Source organism: Chelonoidis abingdonii, chromosome 1 (genome assembly GCF_003597395.2).
Source record: "Chelonoidis abingdonii isolate Lonesome George chromosome 1, CheloAbing_2.0, whole genome shotgun sequence".
In the NCBI taxonomy this organism is placed as follows: domain Eukaryota; kingdom Metazoa; phylum Chordata; order Testudines; family Testudinidae; genus Chelonoidis; species Chelonoidis abingdonii.
The window spans coordinates 122,818,727-122,841,937 of NC_133769.1; the positions used below are offsets into that span (position 1 = coordinate 122,818,727).

The window sequence follows — 23,211 nt, forward strand, 5'->3', positions numbered from 1 at the left end:
AAACCTAGATTTCTCTCACACACACCCAATATTATAGGAACGTGTATGCAATAAAAGCAGAGTTCATACTGGTGTTTAAATGAGTTAGGAACCAGCTCTGAGATGTAATATTAGAAATAACCTTATAATGAAGAGATTTATACAGAGAACTATGCCACAAAATGTACTGTAATCAGAGATGATATAAAATGCTGCCAAATCAGGATACAGCATGCTGCTTGAACACAAAAGAATGCAATATGCTTACTAAAGAATATTTGATTTTAGTTACTAAAATGCAGGTCAATTTAGTGAAATGTAAAACCTCAATTGGTAGGATATGTACTCCTATCTGATGCAATATAGCATATTGGGAAGGAGGGATAGCTCAGTGGTTTGAGCATTGGCCTACTAAAACCTAGGATTGTGAGTTCAATCTTTGAGAGGGCCACCTGGGGATTTGGGACAAGAACTAGTACTTCTAGTTCTATGAGATAGGTATATCATCATATTTGTATTATTTTCAATCCCAGCTGAGAACCATGATGTCTCTAGGTTTCAATGCCATGCCAAAGGGGACTTGAAATTGACCTCTGGTAATTGGAAGAAGAGGCAGTATATAATGCACTTACATAGTATCAGATTTCCCTTTAAGTGACTTGACTTGGTGACTAGAACAGGTTTCCTATAAGCATCTACAGGAGTTTCCTTAAACTTAAATAAGAGAAGCCTATATTTTTGGTGATGAAGGTTCCAGGTTTGATCCTAGACCTGGTTGAAAACAGATACAATTTTTTGTGTCAGATTTTGCACAGAAAATGTTTTGACTAGCTGTATGCAATCTTTGCTGAAGCCTTTGTATCTGTAAGTTTATGTGCCCAAAGCTAGTTACACGATCTCCTTAGAAATCTGTCATTAAGAACATTGCTTTAATAGAAGACAAGAGTGAATATGTAAGAGCAAAATCTATGGAACTTGGAAATTGTAAAGAGAATAATAACACAAAATTCTGTTTACAGTGGTAAGGCTTCTTACCAAAAGGCTTACCCTGTGATCAAACCTAATAAAAAATCATGATGGTAGAGTCCTCAGTAAGGGTGATGGTATTAAATGCAGGTGGAGAGATTATGGTGCCAATCTATATGCCTCACCAGAGCCACCTATGATACAGGACAACAGAAAAGAGAGAATGAGCCATTAACCCTGTGAGAGTAAGTGGTGTGTGCTATTACAAAAATGAAGACTGGGAAACACCAGAGGTAGACAAGAATTGTTAAAAAGTGATTGGCATATGTGGTACTGATTATATATGGAAAACATATAATGATGTACGGATGACTGGATATTGGTCAGGAGAATGGACAAAGGGAATTTCTATGCCCTTACCAAGAAGGGAGGCATAATATAGTGTAGTAACGATTATACATCTCCTTAATGTTGCATGCAGGCAAAATGCTGCTCTATATAATCCAGGATCACATGCAACAAAAAATAGAAGCAGGAATACCACCACAAAAAGCTGGTTTATGAAAGGGCCAAGTCACATATGATCAAATAGCGAATATCCATAGTCCCATTGAAAAATGCAATGAGTATAATCACCCATTGATTATGTGCTTAACTGGCTATTCAAAAGTTGACACCATCCAACATGACAGTTTGTATCTTTGGCAGACAAAGCATCTTATTGAATTTATTACAAGTCTCTACCACCACCAGCAGACTGCAGTGCAAACAGCAGTAGGCAATGATGAGTGGTTTTCCATTGGGCAAGGTGTGAGGCAACCGTGTATTTAGTCTCCAAGCCTCTAACATATGTACACAGGATTTATTATGAAGTGAGCCTTGGATGGTTTTGACAAAGTGGAAGAAGCTGGGATTTCCATTAGTGAACATCTCTTAGCTAACCTCAGGTATGTTGATGACATGACCCTCTTTTCTATAACCACCAATGCAATGAACATTGGAGTCTATGAAAATAGTTTGTGTGGAATATGGACTATTCCTTTAAGCGATGAAAACAAAGTGTTTGTTCCTTGACATGATTAAAAAAATGAAATGCAAGTGGGCATCAGGATTAATAGACAAGTTGTAGAGGCAGTGGATGAGTTTAATTATCTGGGATTATATATATCCAACCAAGGATGCTATTCTAAGCAAATCAGTAAAAGACTGGAGATGGCTCTGTCATAGTATTCTTTCCCAAATCTGAACCTTAGCATCCAAAAAATGAGGTACTAGCATGAATTCCACTAAGCTTAATTACCAGCTTAGATCTGATATGCTGCCACTAATCAGATCTCTGAGTGTCTGATAAACTCTGGTCTCCCCAAAACCTTCCCTTGGGGACCCCCAAGACCCAGACCCCCTGGATCTTAATACAAGGAAAGTAAACTCTTTCCCTCACTAGTGCCTCTCCTAGGCTTTCCCTCCCTGGGTACCCTAGAAGATCACTGGGATTCAACTCCTTGAATCTTAACACACAGAGGAATTCCACCTCCCTCTCCTCTTTCCCGGAGAGAGAGACAGAGATAAACACAGAGAGCAGGTTTTTCCTCCCCCCTTACTCCTTTCTTCCTCTCAGATCTTTCCCGCCCTGGGTACACTAGGAGAGAGAGATTCAAGCTCCGTGATTCTAAACAAAGAGATTCCCCCTTTTCTCCCTCCCTTCTTTCTCCCTATCTCCCACCACTTCCCTGGTAAGTACAGACTCTGTTCCTTTGAGTCTTAACCAGGAGAAAAAATAAACAGGTCTTAAAAAGCAAAACTTTTAATAAAAAAAGAAAAAAAAGTAAGAGTTATCTCTGTAATCTAGATGGTAAATATTACAGGGTCTTTCAGCTTATAGAATCTGGAGAAAAAGCCTTCTCCAACAGAAATACAATATAAAATACCTCCCAGCAAACTACACATGTGCAAATAAAGAAAAACAGTTAAAAAGACTATACCGCCTTTCTACCTTTGTACTTACAAAATTGAAATAGAAGATTAGAGAGCCTGTAGGTACATGTGGTCACTCTCAGAAACCAGAGAGAACAGCAGACAGAACAAAAGACACACACAAGCTTCCCACCACCCAGATTTGAAAGTATCTTGTTTCCTGATTGGTCAGGTGTTGCAGGTCACTGTTTGTTAACCCTTTACAGGTGAAAGAGACATTAACCCTTAACTATCTGTTTATGACAGGCTCACTCAGAAACTGGAAATATGGCATCTCAATGTATGAAGTTGTGACTTATAAAAAGCCTAATTTTTTTCCATAATGATTTATAGATGTGAATCTTGAGAAGTTAATGCTTCTGACAAGAAGAAAATTGCAACTTTTGAAATGTGGTGAAGACTTTCTTGCATATCCTGCAGATAGGCATTCATCTTTTTTTCTGTTAGAAATATTGTTGGAGAGAAGCAGACCTTGATATCAGAAATCGCAGTCGCAAATGTATATACTTTGGTCCTATTAGGTACAGAGATGGAAGGGGAAGGAGGGAATCATAATAGACTGCAATCAGTGAGGAAATGGATGAATGCTGTGTGGCAAATCACAGGAAGGTCACCTTGCTGAGTGCTTGAAATTTAGCAATAGATTGAGAAGGCTTCCAAAAATTCTGCTATGATGTCACCATTATTCGGACATGAGTAAATGGGCAGAATACACTCATTGCATCATGGTGAAATTATTGTGATCACAATACAGTGACATCTCTGGCTAAACTCCCTTTGACTTTAGTAGGATTAGACCCACACAGTGATTCTGTTCATAATATTGCATACTGTAATTGATGGCGATTTTGCCAGTGGTTCTCTTATTTAATAAAACATGAAATAGGCAGCAGTTATCTCACCGAGATGTCTGACAGAAGTAGATTTGTTCATAGCATCAGCATATAATTTTTTTCTTAATATTTAACTTTACTATTGTTTTTGGCATATTGTGGTAGTTTTGTCTCAAGTGACAGGACAGCTGCAATATATCAACTTATCATTTGTTCTCTCCAGAATCAGAGACGCATATCCTGCTTTTGATTTGACAACAAATACTGGGAAGATTTGGAGTGTGACAACATCATTATCAGATGAGATCCTTTGTAAATCAAAATTCAAAGTTAGCATTTTGACAAACTGTTCATCTCCTCCACTGCATCTTACACCATGTGGTAAGTGCTTTGGGTTTCTTTAGCCTTCCAGAATTCAGTTCTTCAGTTCTACTAAAATACACAAACATATTTTGTCTTCTTGCTAGGTACTTGGTACCATTCCATTTTAAGTTGGGGAGGGTTGGGGAGGCAGGAAGAGCAGGATAGAAAGTGCCAATTGTCGTTTTTTTTACAAGAAATATAAAAGAAAATGTCAATTTTGCATGAAAAACAATTGGCATTTATTGGTCTGATCTAAATGTAAGCAGCTTAAATATTTTTGGTCCAGATTCACCAATATGATCTGGCTTCTTTGTGCTACTTTAGTTTAATGGGTTGGTTAAACAAGGCTCACAGCTGCCTTGTACCAGTAAGACAGCACAAAGCAGCCACTGCATAAATGTGAATCTGCCCACTTTTATTTTTAGGGCTTTCAGTTTGATTGTGAGCATTTAATTTTTGTGTCTGCTCTCCAGGAGGTCACTAAAACACATGGTTTTAACATCTTAAACTTTAAAATGAACCTTTAAAATGAATGTTTTAATTTTTTTAGCAGTAAAGAAATAGCATGAATGAAGAATTGAAATGAAAAATCAGCTTCTGCTTGGTGATTCGGATTGTTAGCTGTGGGCAATCAGATTGTCACAGAAGTTTGGAAGGAATTATTTCCCCTGTGTGCTGCATTGCACAATTGACTAGGTGTATTGTGGGTGATCTTTGCCTTCATTCTGAAGAAGCAGATAATGTCCTATGATCTAGTCTGGTAGGGCAAGTCCTTTATGCCTATAAAGGCAAATTTAGTTAGTTATATTGTGATTTGCTTCCCAGAATTCACAATCGAACTATATCTTTTTTGGTTTTTGGATCAGATCCTCAAAAATGGGGGGGGAGGGGGAGAAAATCCCTGTGATGGAAAGTGGCCTAAAAATTTGGAGCAGGGTTTTGGAGGAATGTAACTACTAGAGTAGATTTATCATGAGCTAATTGCACATATCTTCATATCATTGTTGTGCCCAGCTACTATTACGTATGGCTACATGAAATGAATGTGGCTGATTGCAGTGACAAACAAATCTCTGGCATATCCTTGGGTCTTGTGCAGGCGCAGAGCCTTCATCATGCCCTCTTTTTTTGCATTAGGTTATATTCACATTTGAGAAAAGTACACAATTTCAGTGGAGAAAAACTGAGTTTATAGATTTCAGTGGGAATAACTAGCTTTTTGGTTCTTCCATCTCCGATTCAGAATTGATAAGTTTATAATTCTAGATTCCTGACAGATTCTCCTGTTTCTTTAAAATCCGGGGTGAGTTCAGTGGGTTGCTAGGATTGTATGAATGAGAAGCTGATCCTCCTCAGACCACATGAAGCCAGAAAAAAATAATTAACTAAGGTGTGGTTCATTCTAATTCCTCTAGATGGAGCTATACTGCAGCAGAAGTTAGAAGTCACACTGTGATTCTGCTCAACAATATAGTCAGCAACTCTCTACCAAGCTGGTATTAATTTTTCTTCTTATCTTTGTTTACAGCTAGCTGTATTGTCCGTGACTTAGTTGTAGAGATCCTCCATTGCACAAATCAATATCCAGCCCAGGAAGAGTGTTTTCTAAGTGTTTATGGGTCTGATGAATTTTTGCAAACGTAAGTATCACATTAAGAGATGGAATTAGTTCATATAAGCTATGCACCTGAATACTGAAGTACTACATTTGTAAACAAAGCAGATCCAAAGGGAGAGATGCAAAAGCGATGGTCATGTCACAAATCTTAGATCCCACCTTCCTCGAGCCTTGGAAGGTATTTCAACCATGGAGTTTGGTTCATGCCTATCTCAAATTGTGCTTATACTGTGGGGTACTGAGAAGGGAATGTGGTCTAGACAAAAAAGCATGGGACAAGGAGCTAGGTACTCCTGAACTTGAATCTCAGCTTTTCTATTTACTCCCCACATGGCCTTGTACAAGTTATTTCACCTCTCTGTCTGCCTCAGTTTCTTCGTCAGCATCTCTTTTTTTTCTAATGCCAAGATTGTATTGGGCTGAGCTGCCCGTTTCTCCATCCATAAAAATGAGGATAACAATACCAACTTCTTATTGCAGGGACGTTATGAGGATGAGTTATTGTTTGTGCAGCTCTTCAAAGATGTATACCACTGAATACATGGGAAGTGTGATTATGTAAAGTTGCCTAGTGAGACGGTGTTTCTTTCCATCAGAGTGGAGTAAGTGAAGATACCCAGCTGTATGTTGTGAAGAGAGAACATACATGGCAGAAAGAGGCTTTTTCGGGTATCACTAGACAGGAACTTCTGAACTTAGAAACTGCTTGAAGTTGGATGATGAGGTTCGAGAAACCTATAAAAATTACTAGTAACTGATTTCTCATGTCTGTGGTTGATTATATTTTGCAACTCAGGGTGTAGGGTTTTGTCATTTAGACCTTATTGTGCTTGATTCTCCAATTACTTACACCTGCATAAAACAAGACAGTATTGTTATACGGGTGTAAAACTGGAACAAGTGAGAGGCAAATCAAGCCCATTACCTCCATTACTTGATCACTCTGTTGCATAAGACAGGCTGAACTTGTTTAGAGGAAAGGGAAAAAAAGCTCTTTCTCATTTCAAACTAATTGCTAACAAAATGAAAGTAACAAGTAATTGTACTGAGGATGCGCTCACTGTGTCTCAGTACAATGTACAGTAAGTTCTAAAGAATTTATTTTCACTTTTGGAAGAACTCATCAATAGGGAACCACTAAATTCCTGCGTTTGCAGAATCTCTACACATCTCATTAGCAGTGAAACAAGGTCAATGTTCTCAGCTGTTTGCTTTGCTCCTTCAGTGTAGTGCAAAAGGCATTGATCTGTAGTTCTGGCCACAACTGCTGTAATTCTATGCTATGCTGTGCTTTCATCTTCCTCTTTTTCCTGGCTCTTCCTGATCATCGTCAGTGTCCTCCAAATGAGATCTTGAAACCCTAAGTCAAACTCATCTGTAGGGTAACTTATTGTGAAGCCTGTGGGGTTACTTGCAGGATCAATTTGGCCCTGTATCTGAGATGCAGAGGCAGCTCCAGGCACTAGCGCAGCAATCATGTTCCTGGGGCGGCAACCTGGGATGAGGTGGCCTGTCAGTCATCATGAGGGCGGCAATCAGGGAGCCTTTGGTGGCGTTTCTGCTGGAGGTCTGCTGGTCTCGTGGCTTCGGCAGCAATTCGGTGGTGGGCACAACGAAGGCACGGGACTGGTAGATCACCCGGAGAAATGCCACTGAATCCGCGTGACCAGCGGACCTCCCGCGGAAATGCCGACGAAGGCTGCCTGACTTCCCTGCTTGGGGCAGCAAAAAACATAGCGCCGCCTGTGCTGAGATGTCTGTATCTGTGAGCTGCTCTTTCCCTGTTCCCTTGTTGTTAATATAGATATAAAATCAGAAGTGCTCATGCAAAATTCTTCTTAGAATACACATCAGTGCTGAATTCCAGAAGAAGCTCTCCAAATCACGTTTCCAGCTGTCTTTGTAGCTGTGTTAGTCCCAAGATATTGGAGAAACAAAGTGGATGAGGGAATATCTTTTATTGGATCAACTTCTGTTTGTGAAAGAAGCAAGCTGTTCAGCTACACCAGTGGTTTTCAACCTTTTTTTTTTCATTTGTGGATCCCTGAAAGATTTTGAATGTAGGTATGGACCCCTTTGGAAATCTTAGACATAGTCTGTGGACCCCCCAGGGATCCATGGACCACAGGTTGAAAACCACTGAGCCACACAGGGCTCTTCGTCAGGTCTGGGAAAGGTGTTTAGAATGTTACAACTAAATGTAAGGCAGATCAAATTGTATAGCATAAGTAGTTGACACATACTCTTAACAGACCATTCAAGGTGAAGTGGCCCTTTAACTGATCTGCACAAAAAGAGAAAGGGGGAGAGAAGACTTAGTGGGCTACAGATTGTTGTAATAAGCCATAAATATAGTATCTTTATTAAGACCACGCTTTTTCGGGTCTACCAAAGTTGTGAATTTAAGCTCTCATGTCCGTCTTTTTGAAGATCTTGTGCAGGCGGTCGTTGTTTTTTGTCTTTATTTTTCTATGAGTTCATTTGAGAGCGTAGTAATTGTTTCATTTGACTCATATAGTTGTTATTGGGGCATTTAGTGCACTGGATGAGGTACACTTTGTGTTGATAAGCATATGTAGGATCCATGGATCTTGAAAGGTGTGTTGGGGGAGGGGGTATTGAACAGTATAGTAGTGGAGATATGCTTACAGGGTTTGCAGCTATTGTTATGGCAGGGTCTAGTGCTGCTTTGTGTCCTGGTCTGTGGGGAGCTTGATTCTGATGATGAACTTGGTAAGGTTGTTTGAAGGCCAGAAGGGGAGGAGGGGGTGAGCAGGAAAGATTTATTTCAGAATGTGGTCTCCACAAAGTATGGGTAGCAATTGTTTGATACCCTATATGGGTTCCAGTGTGGGGTGACAAGTAGGGGTAGGTGGTTGGAGGATTTTTTTAAATCTGTATTGAAACAAGATCTCTCGAGGAATTTGGTGGCCCATTCAGTGATGATTTTTTTTTTAAATCTACTTCTTTGGTGTAGTGTCCTTGTTTGGTGAAGGAGATTTTAAGTGGATTTTCTCCTTGGAGCATATTCTGTGATATCTGAGTGCCTGGCTGTAGATAACAGATTTCTTTGTGTGTTTGAGGTGGCTACTGGACCTCGGTGTGGTGGTCTGTGGGTTTCTTCAATACCGTTGTCTATAGCATTCCTTTGATGAAGCTGATGTCCAGAAAGTTGATGCTGGAACAGAAGTGTCATACAGAAAGTTTGATGGATGCAGGGTGGTGGTTGTTAAAGTTGTGGTGGAAAGATATAGGGGCATTTAGGTCATTTGACCAGAGGCTGAAAATATCACTGATGTACTTTGGGTATATCATTAGCTATGGGTGAGGAAATGAAAAGTATGTTTGGGGTGGATATGTGAGTGTTGTCTTGTAGATGTTTGAAATGGGTAGCTATGCCATCATTGTGAGGAATGTTGGTGAACAGGGAGGTGAAATAGATGGTATTCTGAGGGGCATTGTTAAAGTTGCTGAGTTTCTACAGGATATCAGTTGTGTCCTGGAGGAAACGAGCCCTTTGTGTGATGAGTGGCCCTTTGAGGATGGCTTTTGAGACTCCTGATAGTCCTTCAGTAAGAGTCCCAAGGCCAGATATAAGTCTACCTGGGTTCCCTTATTTGTGTATCTTGGGAAGCATGTAGAAGGTCCCCGAGTGGGTTCATGGGGGGAAATGAGGTCGGACAGTTTCTCTTGGAATTGTTTGGGGAAGGATTTGGGTGAATTGTAGTGTGGACTCTTGTTGGAGTTTTCTATAATAGGAGGTGTCAGAGAGTTGTCAGTTGACTTCATTAATATAGTCATCATGGAAACCTTGAAGCAGTAAAGAGAATTGTGTGCTGCTGTTCTTTCTTTGTCATCACAGTTCAGTGGACCCTGAACGTAAAGCCAACCCACAAAAAAGTTCATGTAATTCACATGCCTTACACCATGGTGTTAGTGAGCCAGATGGCATCATGAAGTTCTATAAGAGCAGAGCAAGGGCGGAGGGGATGGAATGGGGCAGAAAGAGGCAGGGCAGGGGTGGAGTAGGGGCAGGGCCTGGGGCAGAGCGGGGGTTGAGCACCTCCAGGGAAATGACAAAGTCAGCACCTGTGCATCTAGAGCCCAAAACTGTCTAGTTCAAAGAAGTGGGAAATACTATTCTACATTCACTAGCTTTCCTGTACATTTCCAAATATTATTCACTTTTGTTCTGGTTTTCAAAACTCTGCTTAGACTCAGTCTTGCTTCCCTCTCTAAGAGTATGTGTATGTTGAACCTGCAATGTGTAATTTCCAGCTTGAGCAGATATACAAGTGCTTGCTCTGATTGAGCTAGAGTACTAAAAAATAGAAGTGTATCCACAATGGCTTGAGAAGCAGGAGGAGCTACATGCCCACATACCTGCCTACGATCAGGATTGTACTCTGGTAATCTAGCTCGAGCCCACCGCTTGCACCACTGCAGCTATGCTATTTTTCGCATGCTAGATCTATCAGTGCTAACTCTGCCTTACACCTTCTAGCTCACCTGTAGACATACCCTGAATCTCCTAGCTACCTGTTCAATACATTCCATCAGACTTGACTTCTTTTTTGTGTCTACCTTTTCATTTCTTGCCCTGTCCATCTCTGCCAGCTGAAGATTTTCCCTTTCCAAACCACCTGTATTATCCTCTTTGTTTAAATCTTTCCTTCAGACTGTCCTTTGCTTTTTTTCCTCTTTAGTTTGTGAATAGATGCCTCTTCAAAATGGTTTTGTGATGTCCTTTATGAAAGATGCCATATAAAAATAAATTATATTGGGGGTTAAGCAGCTTGTGTTGAATAATTCATGACTACCACTGCCAGCAGCAAATCCAAAGCAGCTCTTGTTATGTGCCAGTAATGAATCAATCTTTCTTGCAAACTTTCTGCCTCTAGAGCTACAGACCACTTGCTCAGAGCGTTCCAAAGTGCCTAGTAAAACATACCACATTGCTATATAAAAAGATGTTGGTTTATTTTTATTTTTTTTGTTTATTGATCTGGCTGTTGTCAGTAAGAAGAACTGACTGCAATGCACAACCAGCAAATGAACATAGTCCAGCAGCTTTTATAAATGTTACTTTAAAGTTTCCTGTCTTTCGAAGGCAGGAGGGTTTAAGTTTGCTTTTAGTATATTGCTGAATTCTGCTTTCATTTTCCTATAGTGTATTTTTGTGTAATTATCTTGCTCCTAAATTCAGTGGTCACAGTAAACAGAAAGGTAAAATAGAAATGAGCATCTCCGGTCTATAATTTACACTCTCATGCTTGCTTATGACCTTATTGCTGACACTTTTTTTTTTTTTTGCCTTGTTAATTCCAGTCTCTGCAAATCAAGGCTTGACTAGAAACTGGTTTTTCCCTTCAAGTGAAGTTTAAGCTATTAATTATAGGAGGGACAGAGGTATATTTGTGTAGAATGGGATCATTAGAAGCTTGCATTTTGAGGTGAATATGTTCTTTATAAAAATAAGCCTCCATTTTCTCTTGTCACTGCGAATTAACGTTCTCATACAGTTCTCATACTTTTTTTGCTGCAGGATGGCTACCTTTAAACCTGCTATTGTGTGTCCAGGGAGATTGACGTGTTCTACAGGTTTTTGTATATTGCCATTCCTAATATCTGATTTGGGTCCATTTATCCTTTTATGTAGGGACTGTCCAGTTTGGCCAATGTACATAGCAGAGGAGCATTGCTGGCACATGATGGCGTATATTACATTGGTGGACATGCAGGTGAATGTACCATTGATGTTGTGGTTGATCTGGTTAGGTCCTGTGATGGCGTCACTGGTGTAGATATGTGGGCATAGTTGGCATCGAGGTTTGTTGCATAGATTGATTCCTGAGTAATTACTATGGTGCGATATGTGGTTGCTGGTGAGAATATGCTTAAGGTTTGTGAGTTATATGTGGGTGAGAACAGGCCTGTGAAAGTGAGGGATGAGTTGTAGATCACTGATGATGCATCGGAGAGTTTTTAGCTAAGGACTGTAGGCCAGTGTAGTTCTGTTGGTTTCTTTCTTGGGCTTGTCTTGCAGCAGAAGGCTTCTGGGAACATGTCTGGCTCTGTTGATTTGTTTCCTTATTTCCTCTTGCGGGTATTGTAGTTTTGAGAATGCTTGGTGAAGATCTTGTAGGTGTTGGTCTCTGTCTGAGGGGCTGGACCAAACGCGGTTGTACCTCAGCGCTTGGCTGTAGACCAGGGGTCAGCAACCTTTCAGAAGTGGTGTGCCGAGTCTTCATTTATTCACTCTAATTTAAGGTTTCGCGTGCCGGTAATACATTTTAATGTTTTTTAGAAGGTCTCAGTCTATATATTATATAACTAAACTAGTGTTGTATTGTAAAATAAACAAGGTTTTTAAAATGTTTAAGAAGCTTCATTTAAAATGAAATTAAAATGAAATTAAAATATTGATCTTATGCTGCCGGCCCACTCAGCCCGCTGCTGGTCTGGGGTTCTGTTCACCTTGGCCGGCAGCGGGCTGAGCGAGGCCTGCGGCCAGGACCCCAGCTGGCAAGGGTCCAGCAGCCAGAACCCCAGACCAGCAGCAGGCCGTGCAGGGCCAGCGGCCAGGACCCAGAGGGCTGGTTATGTGGGGGGGTGCAGGTGTCAGGGCAGAGGAGAGCCTGGGTATGTGTGGAGGTGCCAGAGTCAGGGCTAGAGTTGTTGGGGGGTGAGGGGGAGATGGAGTCAAGCAGAGGGTTGGGTGTGTATGAGGGAGGTACAGGGCTCAGGGCAGGGGCCTGGGGTGTGTACGGGGCAGAGGGTAGTGTGTGTATGTGTGTGTTGGGGGGTCAGGGCTCAGGGGAGAGGGCAGGGTGACTGCCCCCCTAAGAAATCCCAACCTCCCTGCTCCTTGTCTCCTGACTACCCCCTCCTGGAACCCCTGCCCCCAACTGCCCCCCAGGACACCACCCCCTATCTAAGCCTCCTTGTCCTCGACGACCACCTTACCTATCCCGACTGCCTTACCTTTATCACATCCCTGTTTCCCCAGTCCGAACCCCCGGGACTTCCCTCATGCCCCATTCCAACGCCCCTGCGTCTCCTACAGACCCCGAACCCCAGAATCACTCTCACCAGCTCTTGGTTCCCCCTGACCACCCCTCCAGAGACCACCCCCTCCTAATTTGCCCCCCCCAGGCACCTCCTTGGCTTCCAGTCCTCGGATGGACCCTGACCCCTATCCATCTCCGCGTCCCCTGAAGACCCTGGGCTTCCCGTGCCCCTCCAACCCTGGCCCCTTCTCCGCGTACTGCCCTCAGAACCCCCGGCCCTAACCCCCCCCCTCATCAACCCCCACCCTGTCCCCTGACTACCCCCACCCCTTATCCAACCCCCCCAGCCCTGGACCCCTTACCATGAGGCTCCACACAGAGCAAGACACACTGCTCTGCGGGAGCACACAGCCCCGCCCCTCAGAGCGCTGCGCACGGCGGTGGCAGAGCTCCGGTTGAGCGGAAAGCGTGTCTGCCTCCCCGCGGAGCCAAACGCTGCCTCGTGGGAGTGCGCAGCCTCAATCCACAGAGTGCTGCATGCGGCGGCAGGGCTCCAGGAGAGGAGAGAAGGCGGGAGAGGGGCCAGCAGCTTGCTGCACTCGGCCCGGGAGCGCGGACCCCATGGCTTTCTGTGCCTGGAGAGTGGGGCCATTTGCTCACCCCGTGCGCACGGCTATGCTTCTGCTCCCTGCCCCTGCGGGGGGAGTGGAGGGCAGAGGACAGCGGGCCAGGCTGGGCAGGATTTTTTAATGGCATGCTGGAGTCCTGGCAGGCTCCAGCTTGCCATTAAAAATTGGCTCACATGCCATCTTTGGCACGCGTGCCATAGGTTGCCGACCCTTGCTGTAGACGATGGATCGTGTGGTGTGTCCAGAATGGAAGCTGGAGGCATGAAAGTAGGCATAGCGGTAGGTGGGTTTTCAGTATAGGGTGGTAATGTGACTGTCACTTATTTGTACCGTGATGTCTAAGAAGTGGACCTCCCATATAGATTGATCCAAGCCGAGGTGGAAGCTGTTGAAATTGCAGTGGAATTTTTCCAGAGTCTCCTTCCCATGGGTCCAGATGATGTCATCAATGTAGCATAGGTAAGAAGGGGCGTGAGTGGACGAGATCTGAGGAAGCATTGTTCCAGGTCAGCCATAAAAATGTTGGCATATTGTGGGGCCATACGGGTGCCCATAGTGGTGCCACTGGTCTGGAGGTATGTATTGTCACCAAATTTGTAGTAATTGTGCGTGAAGGTAAAGTCACAGAGCTCAGCAACCAGTTGTGCTGTGGCATCATCAGGAATACTGTTCCTGTCAGCTTGTATTCCATCTGTATGTGAGATGTTTGTGTAGAGAGCTTCCACATCCATGGTGGCTAGGATAGTGTTTTCTGGAAGATCAACAATGCATTGTAGTTTTCTCAGGAAATCAGTGATGTCATGGAGATAGCTGGGAGTGCTGGTGTCGTAGGGTCTGAGTAGAGAGTCCACATATCTGGACAGTCCTTCAGTGAGAGTGCCAATTGCAGAGATGATGGGGCATCCAGGATTTCCAGGTTTATGGATCTTGGGTAGTAAATAGAATAACTGTGGTCAGGGCTCTAAGAGTATATTGATTTGTTCCTGTGTTAGTGTAGGGAGTGTCCTGAGTAGACGGTGCAGTTTCTTAGTACAGTCCTCAGTGGGATCTGAGGAAAGTGGCCTGTAGAATTTGGTATTGGAAAGTTGTCTGGCAGCCTCCTTTTGGTAGTTAAACCTGTTCCTGATGACAACAGCACCTCCTTTATCAGCCTCTCCTGCAGCAAAAAAACATCAGGACCAGACTTCAACTGCTGAGCTTCAGTTCATTTGCAACTTTGACGCCATCAGTTTTGGATTAAACAGACTGTGAATGGCTAGCCAACTACAAAAGCAGTTTCTCCTCCCTTGGTGTTCGCACTTCAACTGCTAGAAGAGGGCCTCATCCTCCCTGATTAAAATAACCTTGTTATCTCTTGACTGATTCTTGCCTGCATATTTATACCTGCCTCTGGAAATTTCCACTACATGCATCTGAAGAAGTGGGTATTCACCCATGAAAGCTCATGCTCCAATACGTCTGTTAGTCTGTAAGGTGCTACAGAACACTCTGTTGCTTTTTACAGATCCAGACTAACAGGGCTACACCTCTGATATTTAACTAATGCACGTGACATCCCTTTAAGATGACTGTTTGTTTTTTATCTCCATTTTACAGGTGGGGTAACAGCTGCACAGAGAGCCAGGTTTTGTGGGGTTCTGCACCCCCTTTATACTGCTTCAGGAATGGACCATTGATAGTCTGTCAGTACATAATAAACTTGTAATGAATAGGACATCTATTTTATGGACAGCTACATCTATTTTTTCTTATGACCTAAACTAGATTTCTACCTTGATTATGTTTTCCTCAAAGGTCATTAACCTACTCCATCTATTCATTCATCCCCTATAGCTGCATGAATAAAAGGCTCCTCTCCAAACATTTGTGCAAAACGAAATCTATTCACACTAATATTTGCAGAAAGGAAAATTAGGAAATTATAGAAACATGATCAAGAGATCCAAGATTGATAAATATGTTATGTGTAATTTTTCCAATTGTTCCGCTAGTTGTAATATAGTGTGAGGGTAAGGCAAGAGGGGAGGTGGAATACAATATTCCACTATTGACTTCTGCAAGGGGAAAAGTGGGTGTGAAGGTATTTGAAGGAGGAGTATGAGGATGTGTTGCCTATAGGAAAGAACTGTCATTACAGACTTAGGGCTGGTAAAGGGATGATGAAGTCAAGAGTAGTTGGTGACAAGGGAGCAGTGAGGCAAGATGCATGGGCAGAGCATCAGGGCTTGATGAGAAGTGACAGGAGAGGTGTAGGAGCAGGTACAGCCATGCAGAACCCCAACGGTGAGGATGAGGAATTTGAACATTGTGTAGAAAGAGAGAAGGAGGCAGTAAGGGACTGGGGGGTGTGGGAGCTGACAACAACAATACAAATATTTTATTATTTCAATATAATAGCTAGTGCTTTTGCACTCTAACTTTCTTCCTTCTAAATCTGTACTGTATGCCTTTAACATTAAGGAATCTTGCGAATGTGCAGAAGCATTGTCAAAGGACCATGCCCTAGTTATTTATTTCATCAGACAGAAATAGGTTTCTCCTTCTGTGGCCTTCAATGTGTCTGTCACAAAATGCCACTTCTGCAATTTTACCTTTTGTGGTTGGAAATGGGGAGCTTGTGTTTTTCCTAATTACACTGTGGGATAGGTGTGGAGCATTTACTCATAGAAGTCAGAATTCCCCAGAAGTTTGAATCCTTTGTAATTATCTCTGACAGCCATGTACTGTGCTAGTTAATGATTTAAAATTAACCTTTGTTTTCTATTCGACATCCCCATGTGAGACGTAGTAGTTCCTAGTATGCTATGTGCACATTCTATACAGGACCAGCTCTAGCTTTTTTGCCACCCCAAGCGGTGAAGCGGGGAGCGAAAAAAAAAAAGATAAAGCTGCAATCAGCGGCACTTCGGTGGCAGCTCTACTGCGCCGTTTCATTCTTCGGCGGCAATTTGGTGGTGAGTCCTTCACTCTGAGAGGGAGTGAGGGACCCACCGCCAAAGACCTGGATGTGCTGCCCCTTTCCATTGGCTGCCTTAAGCACCCTTCCCTGGTGCCTGGAGCCAGCCCTGATTCCATAAGCTCCTATTTCTGTCATAGGTTCATAGGACTTGTGTTTTGGGGATTAAACCCAATAAATCTGATTGCAGCCTCTCCCAACAGAGCTCTCTTAGATATGGATACACCTACTTGCCATCTGAATTTCATGCCTTCCCTGATGGTTGGTAAATCTGAAAAGAACCTGGTCATGGGCTGGCTGGGCCTTTGAGGCAAGCTAGGCCTAGCCTTGTCCATGGTTTAGCAGCTTCTCCTTAGCCTCACTGAGCTGGCAATGCAGGACTTATTAGTTAACACAGTTGGGTGTAATGGGGGCTTAATTAGAAAGACTAACCCCAGCTGTGGTGGTGAAACAGGCAGAATACTCCTTAAATAGAGCTGGGAGCTCAGCAGAAGGGGGAAGAGTTTGGAGGGAGAAAGAAGGAGAGTGCCCCCCTGGGAAGAGGCTGAGATACTCACTGGGATTAGACTAGCTCCTGGGTAGGAGAGCTCAGAGTTAGGGCCTTCAACGAGAGGGAGAGACCCACAAGGAGTAGAGAAAACTTCTGTTGGGGGGGGGGGCAAGATAGGGGCAGGAGGATCTCCAGAAGTAAAGGTGAAAAGAAGCAGGAGGAGAATCCTGCTGGGAAGAAGTAAGATGAGAGGAGCTCTGCAAGGGCCAGAAGAAGGGGCCAATAAGCAGTGGAGTCTGAGAGGGGCAGGAGAACTAGTGATTTAGATGTTTGGTTTAGACTTTAAGTTGGAGTTTTTGTTGTTTTGGATGGGGAATGAGATGTTGTATGACTTAGCTGGAGGGCCAAGCCACAGAAAACAGAGGGAGTGGGGAGAAGATAACAGGCAGGAACTGGCCATTGCAGTCAAGGAAGTGGCCACCAGGGGCAGACAAAAGGCAAAGTCCTCCGCAATGCTAAGTCCAGGCAGGAGAGGGGACTCCAGAAGTGGCAATCAGCACTACAAACCTGTTTCTCCTACTTGGCCCAGGGAGCTCTGGAACAACTTGCCATGCTGAAAAGCAATATAAATATGGAACAATCCTTCTTGCTGTCATGTCCAGGAGCCTGAATGAGGCAACATGAACCTGACAGAACATGCACTGGAGGTGTTACTGATGGTGCATGTTAACTTGTTCCAGTAATAAATTTGTCATTGTAGAAAATCAATACCACTAAACCCTAACTTTTTTTTAATTTGAAGAAATGTTCTGGCTTATAACTGGGAATCACTGGTGCATTATTTCACCTAATTTTTTTAAATGATAGCCAAAGGAACAATGTTAACTCCACATAAAATTAGAAATACCAGGCCAGACCCTCAACCCAGGGGAAGTCTCCTTTGCATTGATCCAAAAATGCTGAAAGGACTGAAAGCTACTCTAAAGAAACACGGGGGGACCTGGGGATTCTCCTGACAGGGGAATCCCTCTGCTAGCATGAAGATTATTGGAGCACTCTAGATGGAGCCAGAGTACCCTGCACTCTGGGCAGACCTGTCCCTATTGAACCATTTCAGTTGATGTAAGGTAGAATAGCCTTGAGGCTGCTTGGGCCCCTGGCTGGACCTATGATTAGAGGAGTCGAAAACTGACTTACAGCCACCTTGGCCTTCTCCTTGTCAGTGGCACAATTTGAGCTTTGGAACTTGTGAGAATCAGGCCCCATGCTCATTTATGTATACGATTTGCAAATATAGATTCTTTTCCAAGCAGCCTCTAAAAAACAATTAAATGCAGCTACACTTTTTTCATCCAGTATGTTCTATTTAGTTATGTATCAAGACATAGAAATAATACAAGTTATCTACTGTCTATCGCACAGGCCAATATGATCTCATTATTTTCCTCATAACTCCCTTTACTGTCTGTACCCATCTGTTGCCTCTCGTCCTAGATTGTAATCAGCTTGGGGCAAGAGCCATTTTTAATTCTATTTGTACAGTGCCTAGCACAATGGGATCCTGATCTATTATTAGGGCTTCAAGGCACTATTGTAAATAATAATAATACATTATGTCCAGGGTGCTTTGACTATAACCCATAGCAATTTGAGGTTTATGAACATCTTTCTTCATTGTCATTCATTTACAGAACTTGCATGTTTTAAATCAGAGTGTCAACTCTATTGATGATTCTATTAATCCTTTTCCATTCAGCCCTTAAAAACAAGTCATGGTGAAAACTTCAGAATCCTTCATAGAAGCAATACACTGTGTTTGTGTAATACAACCTTGTTTTGGATGCATAGCGGAAGTTCCTGGAGCCTGGTGGAAAGTGTGTGAGAGAAAATGGGGAGTAATGACTTTTTTTCTTTCTCCCCCTCCTTTCCTACCACCTTCCAAATTGCAGCAATCATGCTTTGGGCAGTCATGATAGTCTTCGCAAGGCAACCACCTCCATTCAGCTTCGTCTACAGAAAGGCACCAGCTATCAGCAAAGTTTGGCTCGAACGGTGCGTCACTTTTATTCTTGTTTCTTTCAATATGCTTGAGGAAGTGAAATCTATCCAATCCTTTCATGTAGCCATCTGCATTGATAATCAGAAAGGGCTTGTTTGCTTTCTTGAGTGTACATTCAATTGTAGTTCATCATTAATGTAACATACTCTGAGTCTTTCTGCTTCTCTCCTCTAGTTAGGCTTTCTTTATCCTTTTGGTAATCCTAGAGAATAACTGAACATGAGAAGAGCAAATGTTACTTTTGTTAGAAGAATTTAACATTATTGGAGTTGAACTATAGTTATATCAGCTTGTCATTTTTTTTCCTCTGGCTGATCCTTGTACATTTTTGAAACATATTAAGGGTAAAAATCCAACACAAGATAAATCAGATCCAGATCCTGGTTACTGAAATTCTAAGTATTTGTGTGTGCGTGAGAGAGAGAATGTATTTCTGCTGAAGATATAGTCTTATCGCACTTTAAATCTGAAGAGATTCTCATTTAGATTATTTGTGATTCAAGTACCTAGGAATTGATTATTGAGCTTTAATGATACTGATCCATGCTGCTAGATGTGAATTTTATTCCCTGTGGGCAATCTTGAATTCCTTCCAAACCAAACTTCACACTACAAAGGAGACCTTGATGTTTTAGGTGGTTTTGACTGGAGATGGATTGCCTTTATCCATAGGTAGGATATCTGCCTAAAGGAGGTAATTGGAGCTACTAGTCCAAGTCTGTGAAAATTTGGATCAGATAACAGATTTCTAATATAAAAAATAGGGTTTCTTTTCTTTCCAGTTCTGATATGTATCCCCCTAAGATTTGTCTGGTTGTGTGTAATTCATCGGTTGCAATATGGGGGGGAGGGGGAGAAACCATGAGGCCAAATATAATATGTTTTAAAATATTTTTTCTTTTGACTTCTTTACCTTTTTAACAGATAAAATCAGAAGAGACAGTGCTATCATATACAGCAGTGGTTCAAATTATTTGCACTTTGCATTACCAGGGTATGCATCAAGGTGTTTTATTTTTTTAATTTTTTTTTTTGCAAGCAATTGAAAATATCTGTATTTGAGATTCCATTGGTAGCAGAAGGACTGATGGTTCAGGAGACCAGAAATATATGATAGAGAGGCTTTCATCACCAAGTCACCATTTAAAATTTGGCTCAGATTAGTGGTGACCAAAAATAATTAACATCTCACTGATGTCAGGTGATCTGTAGAAAATGAGCTGATGGTTTGTGAAGCTTTTATGGAGTGCGGTAAGCAACTCACACACTGTATCCCTTCTGCTGTGCTGTAGCAGATGTCTAGGGTCTTGCAGTTTGGCTTCCTGTTGTTGGAGGAATCAGTGACACTGAGTCAGGGTATTTTAGAGAAGATTGCTTTATTTATACCTACACATCAGTTCTAGGACAGAGGTGGTCACAAATATCATGCAGACAGTTCCTTCTTTCAGAGATTTCAGCCCAGTCACCAATGTCTGGCTCCCATGAAACTACCCTGCCCCAAGAACTGACTGGCTCGGCGGGCAGTGATCGATCCAGTGGGGATTGATTTATTGCATCTAGTCTAGATGCAAAAAATCGACCCACGAGCACTCTCGCGTCGACTCCTGTTCTCCAGCTCCGCGAGAGGTGCAGGCAGAGTCGACGGGGGAGTGGCAACAGTCAACCCATCGCAGTGAAGACACCATAGTAAGTCGATCTAAGTACGTCGACTTCAGCTACGTTATTCATGTAGCTGAAGCTGCGTAACTTAGATCGATTCCGCCCCCCCAGTGTAGACAAGGATCTAACATAGAGCAAACTTCCTTGTGCTAACCGTAGCTCCCCAAGAAAATCTACTTTACAAATCTAACAATGTATTTTCGTCCAAGGCTAAAAACATGTTTGCACACTAATAAAAAGAAAAATGTATAAGACTCTATGTAAGAACACCATATAATGCTCCTGCTATAACAATACTTCTCTATTGCACAGAAGATTTGAGACTTAATTCACTTTTCTAAAGTGCTCTGGAATCCCAAAGTATGGTTAGCTGCCTGGAAAGAGGTAGGCATGGAAAGCTTTTATCTATCATTTTAAAGCCACTAGGTAATTAAATATTGTCCTTTGAAATAAATAGTAGCATAGTCATGGAGTTGCCTCAGATTACACACAACCTTCACTTCTGCAAGTTATTCAGAAATACACTGCATGTGTTACTCTTATTGCTTAATTACAAAACTCGCAATCATAGAAATGAAATTGTTGACTAAAAATTCCAAATCGTTCTGGTGAAAAATCCACTGGCCTTCCCACCTTGATTAATTTAAATGTCAACAGAAAGGGAAACGGTTCTGGAAGACATCTTCCTTAGGAAAATACAAAGAAGAGTGATAGTGTTTCTTGTAGATATAGTATAACACTAGGACAGCATGACCACTTGCCCAGTACTGCTTACATACAGGTAGGCATATGACAATACTAAATCTGTCCTCAGCCACCACATACCTATTCATTTCCAACTGAAATATCAATCTAAATGCAGAATTGTACCTACAGCTTATGGTTCATAAATTTATTTCTTCAGGACTACACTTCCTATGGTGACAGGCAGATCCTTCTTCTCATTTGTCAGATCTTTAACTTATTCCTAGGTGCCCAAGCCTAGATGTCCAGCTGAGTTAGTGATCATATTGTGTGTTCAGCAGGTTGTCTTTGAGCGGTGATGGGTACAGTGCCCTGCAAGTAGGAGGGGGCAACAGATCCAGCGTTGTGCGTTCATATTTCACATTGTTAGCTAATCATTTGCAATCCAGAGATGTGACATTAGACTCCTGAGACAAAATTCACAGCTAATATAAGTGCATGCAGGGATAAATTTGCTCTGTTTTGTTTACTTTGCAACAAATAGGTGCTCTGATATCCCATAATTTTAGTAGTAACCACTTGAGGGAAAGAATTTAGATTCATATTGAGGCCTATGTCATAATACAGGAAGAAGATCCTTCTACCCACTTCCTGAAGATTAATGTGTCTCGTGAAGAGCTCTTAAAAATCAGATTTCCCCCCCTAAAGCTTTATCGAGCCTATTTTAGTGAAACGAAGCCAATAAGACAGACAGGTGCGCGCGCGCACACACACACACACACACACACACACACACACACACAAAAGCAGGAAGTCTTAAGTAAGAGCAGCAGACAGAGGAAAAGGAAAGTTTTTTGTTTAGCACAATGAGAAGTGAGTATGTATGAGTTTATTGGTAAACTGACAAGTTTATTTGTAAAACAAGGATGTTATAATCCCTCAGAGAGCCAGTAATAATATTCAAAATTGTTTGGTAAATGAAGCCAAAGACATTTTTTTTTGGTAAAGGTGCATTTTTTTCCTTGCATAGGAAGCTGGTATTTTATGATGTATTCAGAAGGAAAGAAGAAATTGTCTTGAACCAAAGAGTGAAAAGGCAAGAAATGTGGCCTCAGATTTTCACTTGAAATCATAGGCTTTTTTCAGCCAGTGGATGACCTTTTAATTTGGTTGGGGTTTTTTTTTTTTGAGAGATGAGTTTTACCAGGCACAACTCTCTTGAACAAAAGCCTTTAGTACCTGAATTTTCTAGATGTTAGATTCTCATTAGACCTCCAAATAAAGCCTGTGCAGAAACCATGGAGTTAACAGTTATGCTGTAAAAATATTGAGACCTAATTATATTGTCTCACAGAACAAAAATTTCCATTGACGTCAGTGGGAATTTTGCATGTGAAATAGCAACAAATTCATCATCTTGTAGTGTATCCTACACTTTGAGATCTTGAAAATGGCAAATATTTTATGTGGATGAGGAAGGTACAGTATTTTCCTCACAAAATGATGAACCAATTTAGAATAGTGGTAAAATACTCCAGGGGATGGGATGCTGTATTTGTTCTTTGATCTTGTGTTTCACAACTGCCGCATTATGTATACAATTTAGGATATTTAAAAGTATTGGTTGACCAGTGGCTCCAAAATGCATCCACGTAAACTGTAATGGGTGAAAATCTTACCCCTTCTTGGGGTTTGGTTTTAGTCATGTAAAGATCTCTCAATGAGACAGCACAAAATCTAGTCCAAGCCTCCACCACAAGTTTAGTTGCCTTCAGAGTTCCTCCCTGAGGAGTGCTCAGCCAACACCTGCTATTCCCTCTCTCTAGCAAGCCATTCTCAAGTACCTAGCATTTTTTGAGGGGGGGGGGGGGGGGAGAGATGAATCTCCAGGAGGACCAAATCCTCACCTCCTATATAGGAATTTTCAGGGAAATGTTACCAAACCTGGAGATCATTTTTTGCTAAAGTGGAATGTACCAGCATTAATGCTG

The 23,211-nt window shown here is 42.2% G+C and overlaps 1 protein-coding gene across 2 annotated transcripts in view; it reads left to right on the forward strand.

The window, feature by feature from the left end:
- PIK3C2G (phosphatidylinositol-4-phosphate 3-kinase catalytic subunit type 2 gamma) overlaps positions 1 to 23,211 on the forward strand; it is a 337,252-nt gene that overhangs the window by 16,514 nt on the left and 297,527 nt on the right. For both annotated transcript variants that reach the window (XM_032796037.2, XM_032796039.2), the window contains exons 4-6: positions 3,976 to 4,133; positions 5,644 to 5,755; positions 18,768 to 18,870. In XM_032796037.2, coding sequence (XP_032651928.1) covers positions 3,976 to 4,133; positions 5,644 to 5,755; positions 18,768 to 18,870 — 373 coding nt within the window. The remainder of the gene's footprint in view (positions 1 to 3,975; positions 4,134 to 5,643; positions 5,756 to 18,767; positions 18,871 to 23,211) is intronic.